The 16,592-nt window shown below is 47.9% G+C and overlaps 1 protein-coding gene across 4 annotated transcripts in view; it reads left to right on the top strand.

Annotated features, from left to right (window-relative positions):
• Window positions 1–7,223: 7,223 nt before the first annotated feature.
• Window positions 7,224–16,592, top strand: part of LOC309582692 (ceramide synthase 4-like) — a 44,672-nt gene continuing 35,303 nt past the window's right edge. The window contains exons 1-3 of one of the 4 annotated variants that reach the window (XM_082298004.1): window positions 10,256–10,573; window positions 12,043–12,166; window positions 13,473–13,527. In XM_082298004.1, coding sequence (XP_082154130.1) covers window positions 13,508–13,527 — 20 coding nt within the window. In that variant the 5' untranslated portion in view covers window positions 10,256–10,573; window positions 12,043–12,166; window positions 13,473–13,507. Of the gene's footprint in view, window positions 7,296–10,255; window positions 10,574–10,790; window positions 10,868–12,042; window positions 12,167–13,472; window positions 13,528–16,592 lie in introns of those variants that run through there. The other 3 variants (XM_082298006.1, XM_082298003.1, XM_082298005.1) reach the window with 3 other exon arrangements.

Genomic DNA, 16,592 nt, shown 5'->3' with positions numbered 1-16,592 from the left:
CCCCATGCAACCCAGAGACCCGCAGTGCTGAGGGATGTCAAGGCTAGCCACAACTTCCAGCCACTCCAGCCCAGGACCTCTCCTGCCGTGCTGCTGTAGTTCAGTGCAGTACAGTTCTGCCTGGCTGCTAGAAGCCAGCCTGGTGCCTTGTCCCGGGCTGGCAGAGAGAGGAGGTCACTAGCAAAGGCACACATCTGACACTCTACAGTCACAAGCACACACGTGTATGGATTCCCCGAGTACTGACACAATCTGCTCTCTGGCCCTGGTACCCCTGCCCAGATCCCGTCTCTCTGACACACCCCATGGCTCCCCTGCTCACTGACTGCTCCACTTTGGTGCTTCCTGCAAACATGCAGCACTCCTGCAGGCACCCCACACTTGCACATCTCCCCAGGTCCCAGCACAGCCCCTCTGCCCCCACATCTGAGGGCCCCCAAGTCACCAGCTGGTCCAGGTTGAAGTTTGCTGGTGAATGCACATGCCAATCAATGCACATCAGGTTTGGGGAAGACAGAGACACCCACAGAACTTCTCACACACCTCACTCATGCCTGGCCCCCCAGTAGGTTGTTTTCAGGACCCACACCATCCTCCCCCCAGTGTCAAATGGCCAAACCCCCCACCCCTCCACTGGCTGCACTGGGACCCATGTCAGTAGCTGGCACCACAAGCCAGGGGTGCCTACACTCCCTGGTTAACTCCAGTAGCCAGCACCCAGCCCACCCACACCAGCCCCCAGGAGCCGGCACATTGTCCTTTCCGTTCACATATACGCAGGACAGGGAGGTGACACAGACAGATCATTAAGAAAACATTTAACTGGAAGATATAAGAAGACTGGACATCCTCTGCATCCTGTAACCATTAGCCTCTGGAGGGACCATCAGGTGGTCTCCATCAGATGTGATGCCATCAGGATGTCCATCACTGTTGGGGTCTTCCCCCCCGCCATGTAGCCCTGGGAGAGGGGCCCTGGGGGGAGGCACGAGGTTTCCCTGGCCCTGGTCAGCCTCGTTCCCCGTTGGTTGTTCTGTGTTCCCCTGCATGGGCAGGGACCCTCGGGTCCCGTGATTGCCTCAGTTCCTCGGCAGACCCCGGCCATGCGGCTGGGAAATTAAACATCTCTGAAACATCTATCAAGAATCTGTCCATATATATATATTTCTTTTCCACGGCCTCCTTGTTTGGTGCATTGTGCTACAGTATCCCCGCTGTAACACATCACTGCAACTTCTTCAACAAGATTGGACGGGACATCATGCAGTTCTGTCTCATACCAATGATCTTCATCCATGTCTCCAAAGATGTAAACATATTGTCCAGAAATGAGAGTTCAGGCCACTCACTGGGACCATCAAAAGGATCATAGCTGTATTGAGCTATGAATGCTCGAAGCTCTGCTGGTCACTTTCTCATAGCTTCCAGGAGGATAGATTCCTTGTCTGCTTCCAGGTTAGCCTGGTGCAGCCTGGAAATTACAGAGTTGGATCTTTCTCTTTCCAGCCGTTCCAGTTTCTGAAACAGCTGCTGACTGCTTTCATTTAGCTTCTCCTACTGACCATTCAATTCAATCAGCCAGGCTTGGATCAGTTGCAGGGTTGTCTTTTGTACTCCTGCCTGAGTCCTCCATGAACGCTTGCCTTCTTTGACTTTCATATGGACCTCTGACTCCAGCTCCTTATGTTGCTTCTCCAACCCTTGATTCCTTTCTGCCATTTCTCTCATGGCTTTCAGTGCATGTTCTGCCTCTTCCAGCTGGGTTTGCAGACAGACATTCCTGTGGATGGCAGAATCCTGCTCCTCTGCAACTTGCCATTTCAGGTCAGCATTTTCAGCTTGAACCTCTTCTGTCAAACCCAGCTGCTTGCAGAGGTGAGTGTTGTCTCCAGCCAGGCAGGTGTTTTCATTCGTTGTTGCTGTGAGTAGCACCTGGAACTCCCCACAACTTGGACTGCAGGTTCTTGTGTAACAGGAGCCCCCTTCACCTGCAGCCACATGGGCCTGAGGCTCCTCAGCTGCCTTCTGTGAGAAACCATGCTGCTCGTCCTGTGCCAGCTTGGCTCTAGTGGGCTCTCCCATTTCTCCATCCCTCTGCTGAGGGAACGCTGCCATGAACAGTTCTTCAGGGGAGCTTTGGATGGGCAGTGGCACTTGAATACTGCTCAGGTGATGGAGGCTCACCTGCAGTTGTGTGGATTTCCCTTCCAGCTGCAAGGCGAGGGCAGCATTTATCTTCTGTGGCTTTTCTGCCTCCTTGCCCACTTTTGGAGAGTCCTGCTTTTTCAGAAGGTGACTCTCCATCTCAAGAGCACTCTCTTTCTAGTCCAGGTCTTCTAAAGCAGTCTGTAGGCAGGTGTGCTGCTCCAGGAGCCAGCTGCATGTTCTTCCAAAAAGCACCAAGCCCTCCCCCTCTGGCACCTGGAGCTGAGCTTCTGCCACAGCCTGGCATGTTGCTTGCTGTCCAGCACTGTGGCTTTCTGTCCATCTTTCCTGTTGTGCCCCCAGTGCCTGGGGCCTATTTCTGCCAGAGTAGCAAGAGCTCTACATCTCCTAATGGCTGTGGTGCCCAGGAAGGCCTTTGAGCTGGGCTAAGTCTGGGGAGGCAGGCAGCTCGCCCCTGAACTGCTGCAGGTTGGCTATGGAGAGCCTCCTCTCCGGTGCTAGCTGGTTTGGAGGTGGTGGACACAGCTCGTAGCTGCCATCTCCCAGTGCAGCTTGCTTCAGGCCTCCCTTCCTCTTCTGCTGGGCCTCATCTCCTCAAACAGCTGCCTCTGCATGTCCTACATCTGGTGTACGGCCACAGGACAATCCTGCTGCAGCAGCTCCTGCCCCACACGGAGCTCAGCCAGCTCCCTGCCCAGCAGCTGGCAGGTCTCTGGCACCCGCTGCTGCTGCCCCGGCTGCCGCTGCTGCCGCACCTCCTGAGCCTGTTGCTGTCCCCACTGGGATTGGAGCTGCTCTGCTGGCAGCTGCTGCTCCCTCTCCAAGGATGCCTTCAGTTCCTGGGTTTTGGCAGTGGAACAGCGGTGCTGCTTTTGGGTCCAGGACAGCTCCTCCTCCAACTCAAGCCATAGTGCTTCCAGCTCCCACCTCCTCACCTCCTGCACAAGACTGCTCAGGGCTTGCTCCAGGCCCCAGCGGGACAAAGAGTGACTGCGTGCAAGAGGCCCCCAGCCCCCAACACACCATGTCATGGTGTCAGCCACCAAAGCTGGTGCCAAGGCCACCAACAGTTGTGTTCCCCAGCTCTGTGAGGGGTGCAGACCCCTGACCCTGCTGCAGACATTGCCACCTTTCACGAGTGTGAACTGTGGGCTGTGGTGGGAGAATGTGCCCTTCTAGGCATGTTCTAGCCACAAGCTCTTAATGGACAGGTGGGGCAGTATGGCCTGAGATGGAATGTTCTGGGGTTTAGCTCCTCATGGAAGGACCTTAGAAGGTTTGTTGTGACCCCTCTGCACACCAAGGAGGGGTACAGCATTTGACATAAGATAACGTCAAAGACAGATGGTTTCCAAGACATGCTTAAGACAACTCTACCAACTGACCTCTTCTGTACAAGTGAGTTTGCTGCTGGAAGAAACCAGACCCAAGTGGATGAAAGCGTCAAATTTGCAACAAAACTGTGTAAACTCAGCTCATAACTATACCATTAAGGGGGTAGCAAATAACTTAATCTGTGCTATCTTTGATACAGGCCAGGTGCCACTGACTTTCTTGGCCATCTGGGCACACACCAGTTCATGCTCAGTTGCTGTCGACCATCACCCTCAGGTCCAAAGAAAGCATTAAGTACTTTAGCCTCTTCCTCATCCTTTGTGGCAATGTTTCTCACCGCATCCAATAAGGGATGGAGATTCTCCTTGGCCTTCCTGTTGCGATGTGTCTACAGAAACACTTTTTGTTATCTCTTACAGCAGTGGCCAGGTTAATTTCTAGCTGGGCTTTGGCCCCTCTAACTTTCTCCCTGCATAACCTCCCAACATCCTCATAGTCCTCCTGAGTTCCCTGCCCCTTTTTCCAGAGGTGATAAATGCTCTTTTCCTCCCTGAGTTCCAGCCAAATTTCTCTGTTCAGCCAGGCCAGTCTCTTCCCCACCAGCTCGTCTTTTGGCACATGGGGACAGCCTGTTCTTGTGCCTTGAAGGTTTCCTTCTTGAAGAATGTCCAGCCTTCCTGGACCCCTTGGCCCTTCAGGGCTGCTTCTCAAGGGACTCTCAATCAGTCTCCTAAACAGACCAAAGTCTGCTTTCTGGAAGGCCAAGGTGGCAGTTCTGCTGTCTCCTTTCCGTATTTCTCCAGTACCAAAAACTCATTATCTCCGTGTCCAGACAGCCTCAGCTGTCACATCCCCCACCAGTCCTTCTCTGCTCACGAACAGCAAGTCCGGCAGGGCAGCTTCCCTGGCTGTCTCACTTTCCAGCTGTGTCAGGCAGTTCTCTTCCATGCACTCCAGGAACCTCCTAGACTGTTTTCTCTCCGCTGTGTTGTATCTCCAGCAGACATCTGGTAAGTTGAAGTCCCACACAAGAACAAGGACCAGTGATTGTGGGGATTTTTCCAGCTGCTTATAGAATGTTTTATCTGCCTCTTCTTCCTGGTTGGTCAGTCTATGACGGTCAGTGATCTTCCCCTGATCCTTAACCATAAACCTATGCATTGAACCTTATCATTGCAATCATTAAGCTCGAGGCAGTCAAAACACTCACTCACACACAGGGTTACCCCAACTTGGTTACTTCCTTGCCTGTCCCTTCAGAGTCTACAGCCACTGATTGCAGCACTCATCACGCGAGTTATCCCACCATGTCTCTGTGATGGCAGCTGCACAATGGCTCCCAGAGTTAATTTTCTTCCCAGTGGCTGGTACATTGTTGTGGTTTTTTGATTCATGAAGAGAATAATGTTGATCACATAGTGATTTTGTTGTTTCTCAGTTGTGCTCACCCCAAGTCAAGGACTTTTCAGTGTCTCATGCTCTGCCAGTGAGGAGCTGCACAAGAAGTTGGGGGAACAGCTGACCCAAAGTGGCCAGAGGGATATTCCATGCCACAGAACATCTTGCCCAGTGTGTAAACTGGGGGAGCTGCCTGGGAGGGGCTGACTGCTGCTCAAGAATGGGCTGGGCATTGGTCAGTGGGTGGTGAGCAACCGTATTGGGCATCACTTGTTCCTCTTGCGTTTTATCCCTCTGAATCCTTTTCATGACAATTATTATTATCAGGTTTATTATTATTGGTGGGATTCTTTTGTGGGGTTTTTGGATTGTTAAACTGTTCTTCTCTCAGCCCATGAGCCTTATCTTTTCTTTCTGATTCTTCCCACCAGAGGCAGGATGGAGGTGAGTGAGGAGCATCTGCGTGACACTTGGTTGCTAGCTGGGATTTAGCCATGACACAGGCTCAGTGTCACAACACAGACCCTCCCATATGTCCAAACATGGGTCTGATAGATCAGCAGGCATCAGCAGGCAGAGAGAGGCTAGAGACAAATTCCCTTTCCTTTAATGCCCCCAGTCTTTAACAGCAAGGATTGCAAATGACAAGAGATTTATGAGCTAAAGCCTATGCTTTGAATTACATTTGAAAATAAGCTGGCAACCAGTGCATTTTGAGACCAGCCTTTCCTCTCTGCAAAGGGCTGAGTGCTGCAAATGAATGTTGGCATAGCACATCCTGAAACAATTGACTATAGCTGTAATAATTGCATTTCTGTTCTGTGTCCCCCCACAGAATGGGAATGCAATCCCATAAATTGGGCTCCACAATTTAAAAAGGATATGAAGGTCCTCAAATGCGCCCAGAGGAGGGGAAGCAAGCTGGTGAAGGGCTGGATGGCACACCCTTGAGGAGCAGTTGAGGGCTTTGGTCTTGTCTCCTTTGGGGGTGAGGGATGACACCATTGTTCTCTGCAGCTTCCTCAGGAAGGGATGTGGAGAGGGACGTGCTGAGCTTTTCTCCCTGGGATCCAGGGACAGCACTCCTGGAAATGGTTCAAAGCTATTCCAGGGAAGGTTCAGACTGGACGTGAGGGAGCATTTCCTTATGAACAGGGTGGTCAAACCCTGGAATGGGCTTCCTTGAGAAGCAGTCAATGCCCCAGGCCTGTCAGTGTTAAAGAGGCATTTGGACAATGGCCTTACGAACAAGCTTTAACTTTTGGTCAGCCCTGAAGGGGTCAGGCAGTTGGATGAGATGGTTGTTGTAGGTCCTATCCAACTGAAATATTCTAGTCTGTTCAGTTCCTAGGACTGGCTGCAGGGCTGCAGGGTCCCACCTGTGCCATGGCAAGGCTTGGTGAAGCCCTGGCACTCTCTGGAGCAAGAGCCTCGGGATGGGTGTGAAAGGCGTGTACAGAATACAGCACATGGCCACCAACTCATAAGGAGCTCAGAGACGTGATGAGGACTCGGCAGCCAATGTTGCCTGTTCTTGGTGTCACCTCAAGTGACCCTGACTGAACCACTTGCACACATCCATTTCAGTACTTCTGTATGAGTGTCAGAGAAGCTGTGAATGAAATTCAAAAGCAAATGAATGGGAATTAAGTCAATAAAATCAGCTATTCAGTATATCATCCTGAGGTTTGCTGCACTGGCTGTGCAAGGGAAGGGGAGGATGTTCTGACACTCTAGCAGGCTTGCTTGGGACACTTCACTCTCTTCAACAAGAATATCAGCAAGGGACCCTTAAGTGTCCAGTGATGTGAGTCCTGAGGTCCTGACATTCACCCTGAAAATGGTGCTGTGGGATGAAATCACAGCAGGAATGGGCAGAGCCAAGCGGTACAGAAAGGGCACTGGATTGCTTGCTGAAGTTGCAGTGTCTAATATTAGCCACAGGTCATATACTTTAGAAGTCCTTTCAAGAAGGACAGAGATCCTGGGACAGCTTTCCTGCCTGTAATCCCCTGGAGCAGCACACTCAATAGCAGGTCTTTGAGGCTTGTAACCTAAATCCTGCCAGGCTGCACAGAGAGGACAAATGGCTCTTGGATACTTCAGTCTGTGCTTAAAATAGGAACAAAGCTGCTCCCATGTGCCTCCCCACAGAGCCAGGGGGAGGGGCTTACATGGCATCTGAGTGTTCATGGTGGCTGCACCCCTCTTCTTTCTACTACACTCACTAAGTTGTACCTTTCACTCACGATACTGAACTTTGGCACCAGGCAATAAGCCACCTTCTCCGCTTACCCAAGGTTGTACGGGTACCCAAGGACAACCAATTCGGGCTGATACACGGCAGGAAAAATGTGCGAGTAGGGCAGTGCAGCAGATGCCAGCAGCGGGAGCAGGTAAGTGAACTGCAATAAGCAGTGATGGGTATGGGATGTGGGATGTGCTGTCTCTGCACAGAGACCCTGAGGTCCCTCTGTGATCCTAAACATTAGAGTTCAGAAACCAAATGCCACAGTAAGAGCAGACACCAGTGTCAGAATATTGGGGTGGGGGTGTCAGTGGGAAAGAGAGAACATGTCACTGCAGGATTTAGGGCAGAGTCCAGGTAGCAAACAGCTGCTGAGAGACAGATAAGGGGGACCCAATGTCCCCAGACAAAAAATTCCACATCAGGTTTGAAACAAATGAAGAAACTGAATGGCACAGAGTTGAGGAGGATCTAAGTGGGAAAAAGGAAAGTACATAAACCAAAACATCCATACAATGGTGTTAACAGGAAGCTTCACATTATCTCCCTAGGGAATAGTGTGATCAGAAGTAAAGGAATGTCTTGAGATGGTGTTGACCCTCAAAGAGGAGCTGTTATTCCAGCAAATTCATGGAAGACATTGCTTTTACAGGAATAGCCATTGGTGGATGGAAAGAGACCTAGAAGATTTTCAAATTTTCCTAATAAAGACGTTCTTTAAATCCCAACAGCTACTCTGCATTTCAGGGTAACTAAGATGGCAGAGACCTGTTCAAAGCACTCTGAGCACACTCTCTAGGAGAGCATGTCATTTATAAAGGTCCTGTAAGTAAAACTAAGCTCTTGGTGCTGTAATGTGCAGGCTTCGATGGAACTCACAAACCCAGGCTCTGCACCACTGGCACATACAGTCCATTACATTACTGCAGTACAGTTTTTTGAACTGCTGGACTCTTCTGCCTTAGTCATGTAATGTCCAATACCCCACTGGCCACAGCCAGTGCCAAAACAATGCCACGTCTGGTGCCATGAGCAAGCAGACATGGAGGCACCCAGGTGGAGCTGGAATTCATAGCCTCTACAGAAGGAATTGACAGCAGACTTGGAACAGAGATACCTGCTTTCTGTGAAGACAGTGAGGATTTATTTTAATGACCTGGCTTAGCTGATGACACGAAGACTTTAAGACTCCTCAGACTGTTGGTGTTAGGAGTGTTGGCATGAGTAATGTCACTGATTCAGAACACGAGCATTTCTAGAAAGGAGGTTTGGTGCAGTTAATCATGGTTGGGCTCCTCTTGAGAAACATCAGTGATGTGTCAGCCATAGTATCTACCCCCTGACACCCTCATTGCTTGACCATAAATATATGCCTCACCATGATCTACAGGAAAGTCAATTTCTGAGTTTGTCTGCTACTGATGACTCCTTCCAAACTCCCAACTTACTCTGCTCTGACAAAAAGCCACAAAGTGATAATCAGAAAGGCATATTCAAAAGGATAGTCCTGTTAGCAACATTTTCCCACTCGAGGGTGCTGTTCCCATTGGCAAAGGCCACTCTTCAGCTTTCCCAGTGCCCAGCATCGCATCCCAGAGCTCACAGACAAAATGGCCATCAGGCTTGCTCAGAGCTTCATTTGGACTCATTGAACAGGATTTCAGAGGGTAATGCTCTCATGGACTATAACTAGAGGACTTGTTTGACCTCTGAACACAATAGTATCCTGTTCACAGTGGGCATCTGCTGGATAAATGATTACATTTTTATAAACCTGTGTATACTCATAAATATATTATCATATAAATACTAACCCAGCAGGGGTTCAGCAGTCCATATTCTAAAATGACATGTGATTTTTAAGTACCTCATATCCTCATTGTTTCATGAAGTTACTGAAGAAACCTGATAGTTGTCCTTCAGACCCCTTTGGATGTCTCAAGGTACAGTTCCCAAAAAGACTTGTATCTTTTATGGCTTGAAGGCAGCACTCTGCAGAGGGATTGAGTAGCAGTATTCAGCACTTGTAATTCTAAACTCACCATGATTTATGATTATGGACTGCTGAGGCATGCAGGGTTAGGACTTCTCCCCAAGGCTGTGTTCTGAGCTGCTTTGCTGTGGAGAGCCTGGCAGGTTTGTGCTGGGTTGTGGTGCTGCTGCAGGTCTGTGTGCTGGGGACCCTCTGGTGAGGACACAGAGATGGGTCCTCCTGAGTGGAAGGACTTGGGTCACACCTCTGTAACTGAGAGAGTCACAGTGAACCCAAGGGAAATAAAAGGCGAAAAACACCTGAGCACCTTCCTTTGTTCTAGGGGTCTTAGATGTTTCTGTTTCACCTATTGCACACACTGAAATAAGCAGACTTTTGCTCATGGAAAGCCCAATCCCAATCCTTTGGAAGTCAGTGGGAGTTTTCGTTCATGTCAGTGGTCTTTGGATCAGCCCCAGAAAAACTGGCTTTGTAAGTACAGGCATTGCAGATCAACCACTGTTTTAAGTTGGTTTCAGTGATGCCACACAAGGACACACTAGACAACCACCTGCTTGTAGGAGCACCAGCGTCCCGTGAGGCTGTGACATGGCCAGAGGTTCCTGACAAGATTGCAACTCCAGGGCCCCAGTACTTCGTGCAACTATATTCTCTGATACCCTGTGGCAACCTGGCTACTGTAACAGACTGTTTACAAGGCATCCCTTTGCAGGAGCTGGATTGTGCACTGCCTGGTGGGAATGGAGCTGGTGGACTCAAATGTGTAAGCGAGAGAACTATTAAGAAGTCACTGTGTTTGTTTTAAAATTGTTCACATTTCTGTCTGCAACGGTATTTATAACCATGCTCATCATAACCGTGCTGACTACAGCTTTAGAAAAGTCTGGCAAGAAAGAGCTGATGGACAGCATTTCAGTGAGACAAGGGAACAGCCTTAAGTGCTCCAATAACGCATTACAGCACAGGAACAGCAAACAGGATCTGTGCTCCCAAGGCTTGAGAGCAAGAATGACGGAGTGGAATTTTTTTTGGCCTGCGTAACACAGGACAGAATAGATCATCTTAAGGGTGTTTTTTTTCCGGCCTTAAAATCTACACAGCTGTACCGTGCTAATTCCAAAGCCGTGGTCCACGGAAGGAGCACTTTCTCCTTGTTTCGGCTGAAATACTATGTAGTACTTTAACCACTGTTTTTCCGTGTAAAGAGCAGCTGCAATTTTGCTGAAGGAGCCCTGGGTCCCGCACGCCGAGATCTCCCCTGAGCCGGGGCCCGGGCGGGCAGGGCAGGGCAGGGCGGAGCAGGGCCGCGGCCGGCGGGGAGCGGAGCGGGGCAGTGCTCGGGGCAGGGCAGTGCTCGGGGCCGTCGCCGCCGCCTCGCTCCGCCCGGGGCGCAGGGGCCGCTCGGGGGCTCGGCGGGGCCCGGGAGGCCGGAGGTGAGCGGGCGGCGGGCGCGGGGCCGCGGGGCCGGGCCGGGGGCAGCGCGGGGCCGGGCCGGGGGCAGCGCGGGGCCGGGCCGGGGGCAGCGCGGGGCCGGGCCGGGGGCAGCGCGGGGCCGGGGGCGGCGGGGCCGGGCCGGGGGCGGCGGGCTCCGCTCAGCCCGGGCCGAGGACGGAGGTGTCGCTTTTACCGCTTGGCATGAAAAACGATGGAATTGAGGGAAGATTTTCCTGCTGGCAATGAAAACTGTTCCCAGAGAAAAGGACGGCAAAGCTGGGCAGGAGGCTGAGGTATTTCGTTTGTGATTTGAATTGTTTTTAGAAAGATTTGTGTAACGATCAAAATTCAGGTAGGATAACAACAGAAAACCAACCAACCAAACCAACCAACCCTAATTTTAGACTGGAGTTGCCGAAAACCTCAAATCAGATACTTGACAGCAAATTCCACTTCTGGAATCGTTTAAAGCCAGACCAGCTGGTAGGTTTTAGGAGGTAAAGGCGGTGGGATAAGAGTAAAGTCAGGTGTCAGGGCTTGAGGTGTTTCTGGAACAGACCGGTGTTAATTTGCAGTCCGACAGCTGAATTTTAGCTCGCCAGATTGGAAAATGCGTCTTTATCTACATCAGTTCATCATCATCTAAAGGTAATTCCTTTTTTGAAAGTGTAATACGGAGTTTAGTGAGATAGGTTTTGTCAAAGTCAGATGGAAGGTGTGTGTGAGAGAACACACGTGGTGAAGTTTGTCCTCAGAAGGAACCAACCTCTCCGTCAGCCAGCAATGGGAACTGGGGTGAAGTGTGAGACTCAACTGGTGATTGATGAATCTACAAGCTCAGGTTTATCAAGATAGCCATGAGACTTGAAAATGCAGGGGAATTCTTTCTGTATTTCTGTTTAAAAAAAAAAAGGACAAAGCTTTTTTTAACCCTGGGGTTGTACACTGGAAGATAACAGACTTTGTGAGATGCTTGTGTTCAGAGCAGCAAAGAAGCTGCCAAAATTGAAAAGTGCATCTTATGTTAAGCCAAAAGAGCTTTTTACTGAGAATCAAAGCTGCTGAGGGTTATTAGCTGTTAAAATCAGTTGAAATTCGTGTATAATATTAATTTTCTTAATCTAATTCCCATCTCATGTCAGAGTTATGTTAAGGAGATAAAGCAGAGAGTAGAGACTTTGCAGCTTGACAACTGCTTCCAGGCAGGAAGGAGAGTAAATACCTGCAATGAAAAATTATTATTGCCCTGTCCTTTTGTTATAGTCTACCAAAATCCACAGAAATGGTTTTATTTTTGCTGTCACACCAGTAACTACTAGAGACTTGGCTTCTCTGTTCACATGTGGCAAAGATTGGATTCCTGCTGCCAACCCTACATGTTGTGCTTAAGGAACTAATTCTGTATTTCAGCTCCAATCAAAATAAAAACTCTTCTGAGTTGGTGTCTTTTTCCCATGTTGTTGGACAGTGTCTGGAGAGACGCTGCATTGCCAAAAGAGAGACCGGTGGTGCTTGAGGATGTCTAAACTATCTGCTCTTGCCTCCTGAGTCTGTTTGGGGACACCGACCTGTCTGAACTCCAGAGCCCCGAGGTTGTGTACTCATGCAGGCATCATCACAGGCTTGAAAGTTCAGTTTCCTGGTATATGCTTTTTTGGTGAAATAGAGCTAAAGAAGGTTTCTTTTTAAAACTTCTCCTCATGATGGAATCCTTCACTTCATGAGGTCCAGATTGATGGAGCACATTTTTATTGGGTTTTTGAACACCACTTACAGTTTCTGATGTCCTTTTGAGTGCAGAACTTAAATTATGTCTGATCTGAAGGAGAGCATGAGCTCTGGAAAATCAATATCTTGACAACAGCTAATCTTTTATAAACCTGGCAATGTCTAGTAAACACAAAAATAATGAAATCAGGCATTCCTACAATTCAGATTTTTTTCTGAAATGAGAATCTTTGATGATATTCATGAGCCCAAGAAGGCTCAAGAAGCAAAAAGGTGTCAGGAAAGTCCAGCTGCATTCTGTTCTTTGAGATCTATAACAAGAAAATTGATACTGTTTTTCTAAATTTTTATTCTGTATTATAACTCTAGCTTTTATAATACCCTAGACTCTTCCCTGCAGAGCTTTTGGAAGAAAATTGCTTTCAGATTCAGAGATCTGTCCAAATTTTTGTTTTCTGACATGTTTATGGTAGAGAACAATACAGGGTGGGGAAGGAAGTGAAAGCCTCTGTAGATCACTTATTTTAGCATTATTCTAGGAAGCAGCTTATGTGGGCTCAATACACAAAAATCAAACTGCAAACCTGCTAATTCTGCTTGTGAAAAGTGATTATGGTAAAGGAGTGTTTAGTCGATACAGCTACAGGTGACAAGGCTCCAGCCATCTGGGCACACGCCTGAGCTTGTTTCATTTTCTTCCAAGGTAGAAGCCCATGGGACTTCTCTTTTTGGGAGAGCACTGTGCACAGAACTAGTGCACGAGCTGGGTTTGTGACCAGTGCTTGCAGCAGATCGAAGGACCTCACAGCTGAGCTGTAGCAGCTGGGTTGCCACCTATCAAGGTCATCATGATTTATCCAGACTTCAGAAGCAGTTGTTGTAAATGAAAGATCCCTCAGGGAATCTTCAGACCCTAATTCATTGCCAGTTCCTCTGCAAGAGGGTAAAATGCAGCTAGAATGTTATTGTACACTACTTTTTCAGGTCTAAGATGAGTAGGGGATAGTTCTGTAAGCTTGCTACCCACTCCTGAGAGAATTACAGGCATGGTGTTTGGTGTGATATGATGACCCTTGCAGAGGGTCCCTGCAAATTAGTTGTGTATGTGCACCCAGAAATTGCTTGGGCCTGCTTAATTTTCTGGTTGTTTTGTTTTGGTTTTTTTTTCAGGTTCCTTTTGCTGAGGCCAGTAAGGACTTGACGACATGAATCCAGATATTTCCAGGTATGATGTAGCAGGTGGGCATTTGGAGCTCAGTGGAGGTACAGTTTCATTAGCTTGAGCTGCATTTCTGTAGAGAGAAGTAACACCTTTGCCAGGTTCAGGCCACTTGTCATTTCCTCATACACCTTGCATTGAACCTGCACAAATGATTTCAAAGCCAGGAAGTAAATTGCACTGAGGAACTGGCATGGGGTAAAATCACCCCCAAGTAGAAACAAAAAAAGCTTGGTTTAAACCCAAATCTTTTTCTCAAGCTGGTTCTCTGTGAAGCCTCTCAAATTCCTGTATTGAGCATGGTGGGGTAGTGGCAGTGAAGTGGGAGAGCTGGCCAGGAACGGGTGGAGGCCAGGGTCCAGTCTTTGATGACTGTTGGTTTACACTGGCTCTCAGTTGTAAGGAACCTGTCTCAGCAGGGGAATCTTCACACTGGAAAGAGCAGCAGTTTCATTTTAAGGACTGTAGTGGATCTCTCCACCCACTGATACAATCTTAAAGGAAACACATCTGTTTCTTTTCTCACTGTGGTCCTCCAGTCTTAGGCTTTGTTCAGGTGAAAGCAAACTTAGAAAGGAGATTATAGAATGTCAAAGAACTAACATGCACAAATCAGAACAAATAGTCTGATTTTGTTTGATTTTCTGTACTGTAGGGTGTAATTAACATGTACTTGTTTTATGAAATGCTGAAAATTGTGTTATTATCTCACAGCATTATCTGAAAAACCACATTTGTTTAATAAATTTAGACTCATTGGATGTATCCAGCCATTACTATGACATAACAAGTACACACTAAAATCTAGTGGGGGTGCAGTTGAACTGAAGGGCATGCAGTTTTGAACTGACTCCACTTCAGCTGTGAATTTAGAGCCTGTTGATAAGAAAAAAAGTGTCATGAGATTTCTGAAGTCCAAATTGTTTATTGTGCTCTGTGTTTTATATGCCACTTGTATTTCTAATGTCTGTTCCAGATTTCTTCCCTGTAGGAGAAAAGCCACGCTTTCACGTAAAAGGAGAAGTCAAAAGTCTTACTTAAAAATAGATTGTTCTTCAGAAAGCCAAAATCTTGTCATTATTTCTTACTAGTATAATTAATTATCCTCGTTCTAGTTAATATTAATTATTTGAACACTTCAATGGAATATGTTACAGGTGTAGAATTTACACATTTACAGCACCGTTTCATTGCAGTGCCACACACTGCAGGTTCTGTTGTACAAGTTGCAGCTTACAGAGTCCCTAGACCTGGAGAACACCTGATAGGAGGTGCACAGGAAACTCTGCCAGGAGCTGGGGCACTGCCCCCTGCCCAGCAGCAGGGACAGCCTTGGCATGCCCAGTGCAGGCTCTGGTTCTGGCTCAGTTCCAGGAGCTGTTACCAGCCCAGACTGGGGTCTGCTGTGAAGCTGCCATGAAGGGCTGGGCATGCAAAGCATTGTTCTCCACTGGATGCATCCTGGCCACCACAGGTGTAGGCAGAGCTCCTCTCCTTGGGCCTGCTGTGCACTCATGGTGTGACTCAGTGCTCCTGGCCTCACACACTGACCTGATGTAGGGTGTTTTCCACCTTACCTAGGTGCCTGCAAGTCTATGTTCCGTGCCCTTAGCCACCCTCCTCATTCAAATAAAGGTTTGCATTTTATTGTGGGTCTTTGCTATATGCATGTATTCACCTTTAGTATATCTGTATTGAAGGTTTCATATTTAATTCTACTGGCACTCTATGGCAGGTTCTTCTTAAGTAAAAAGGAAACATGGCATCATTTTCCCAGTTTTGAAAGTCCACTTAAGGCCGTTCTGTTGGGGGTCATTTTTGTAGTGTTTTCATCTTTACTACACTACAAAAGATGAACACCTCAGCATGTTTGTCCAGAATTAAATAGCAATGTCAAGAACCCAGTGCATGTTCCGCACTCCTTTTCCAATATGCTTTAGTTTTAATTAATTCTGGAGTTTTATTTGGAAAAATAGGAAATATGTTCAAAAAGGACTGCAGTAATTCCATAAACTTCAAGACTAATTCACCTTTTACCGAAACTGGTTTTGATAACAACTAGTGTCTTTGTTTTAAAACTCAGTTCCAAAAATAAAGAAATTCTTCAAATACTTTTCTTTGTGAGGTTGCTGCACTGGTAGCCACAGGTATGGCATATGCCTTCCAACCCAACAAGTGCCAAGGCTTTGAATCAAAACAGATAAGGAAAAATAAATTGTGAAAGAGGTAAACTACAGGCTGTGTTCAGATTATTTTCTTTGTAATAAGCAGTGTTATTTTTATCCCTGAGGTAGTACAAGAGCTTTTGGGACAATGGCTTCCCTATTGTTCATCTGTCTGTCTTCATACATATGTGAAAGATCCTTCTGCAGGATTTGAAGGATGAATTATCAGAGTTTGGGTTTAATGTTTTCAAAGAAAAGATCAGAAGAATTTTTCTGTTTAGAGAGGATACTGAAAAGATCAGAAGAATTTTTCTGTTTAGAGAGGATACTGAATTAAAAGCATGAAAGCAGAAATCCCCAAATAATCATTTCTGTGTGACTTTTCTTGTCAAGTTACTTGTGGTGAATTGAAGCAAGGAGAAAGTGACCCTCAGTATCTGAATTTTAAAAATAAACCCTGAGCTCAGCCAGCATGAATCAGGGCTGTGCTGTGGGAGCCAGAGGTGCTGATGGTGTGCTGGGGGATCCAGCTGGCTGCGGCTGGCACTGGCTTGTGCTTGGGGCTGGGATCTTCCCCCTCTGCAGCTGCTGCAGGCAGGATGGTGTTGGCTCAGGCAGGGCAGAGCAGTTGGCTGCAGTGAGGTGAATTAGTGTCTCTTCTGCAGAGGAATTGGCCCAGGGAGGAATAAGTGTGGTGTCAGAGTTGTCTGTCAGATCCACTCGTGCCTGCAGCAAATGCAGGGTTCCTCAGCAGCAGAGCAGGAGCAGGAGTCCAGCTTAAGGAGTGACCGTGTTCGTCAGAAGACCCAAGAGGACCACCAGGGCTAAGCAATCTGAATAAGCTCTGTCTGTGTCTGGCAGGATCGCTCATTAAAAGGGTCCCATTGCATATGTACTTAAGCCATC

Source organism: Coloeus monedula (genome assembly GCF_965178545.1).
Source record: "Coloeus monedula genome assembly, chromosome: 27".
NCBI classification, from domain to species: domain Eukaryota; kingdom Metazoa; phylum Chordata; class Aves; order Passeriformes; family Corvidae; genus Coloeus; species Coloeus monedula.
This window is presented reverse-complemented; position numbering and strand designations above follow the sequence as displayed.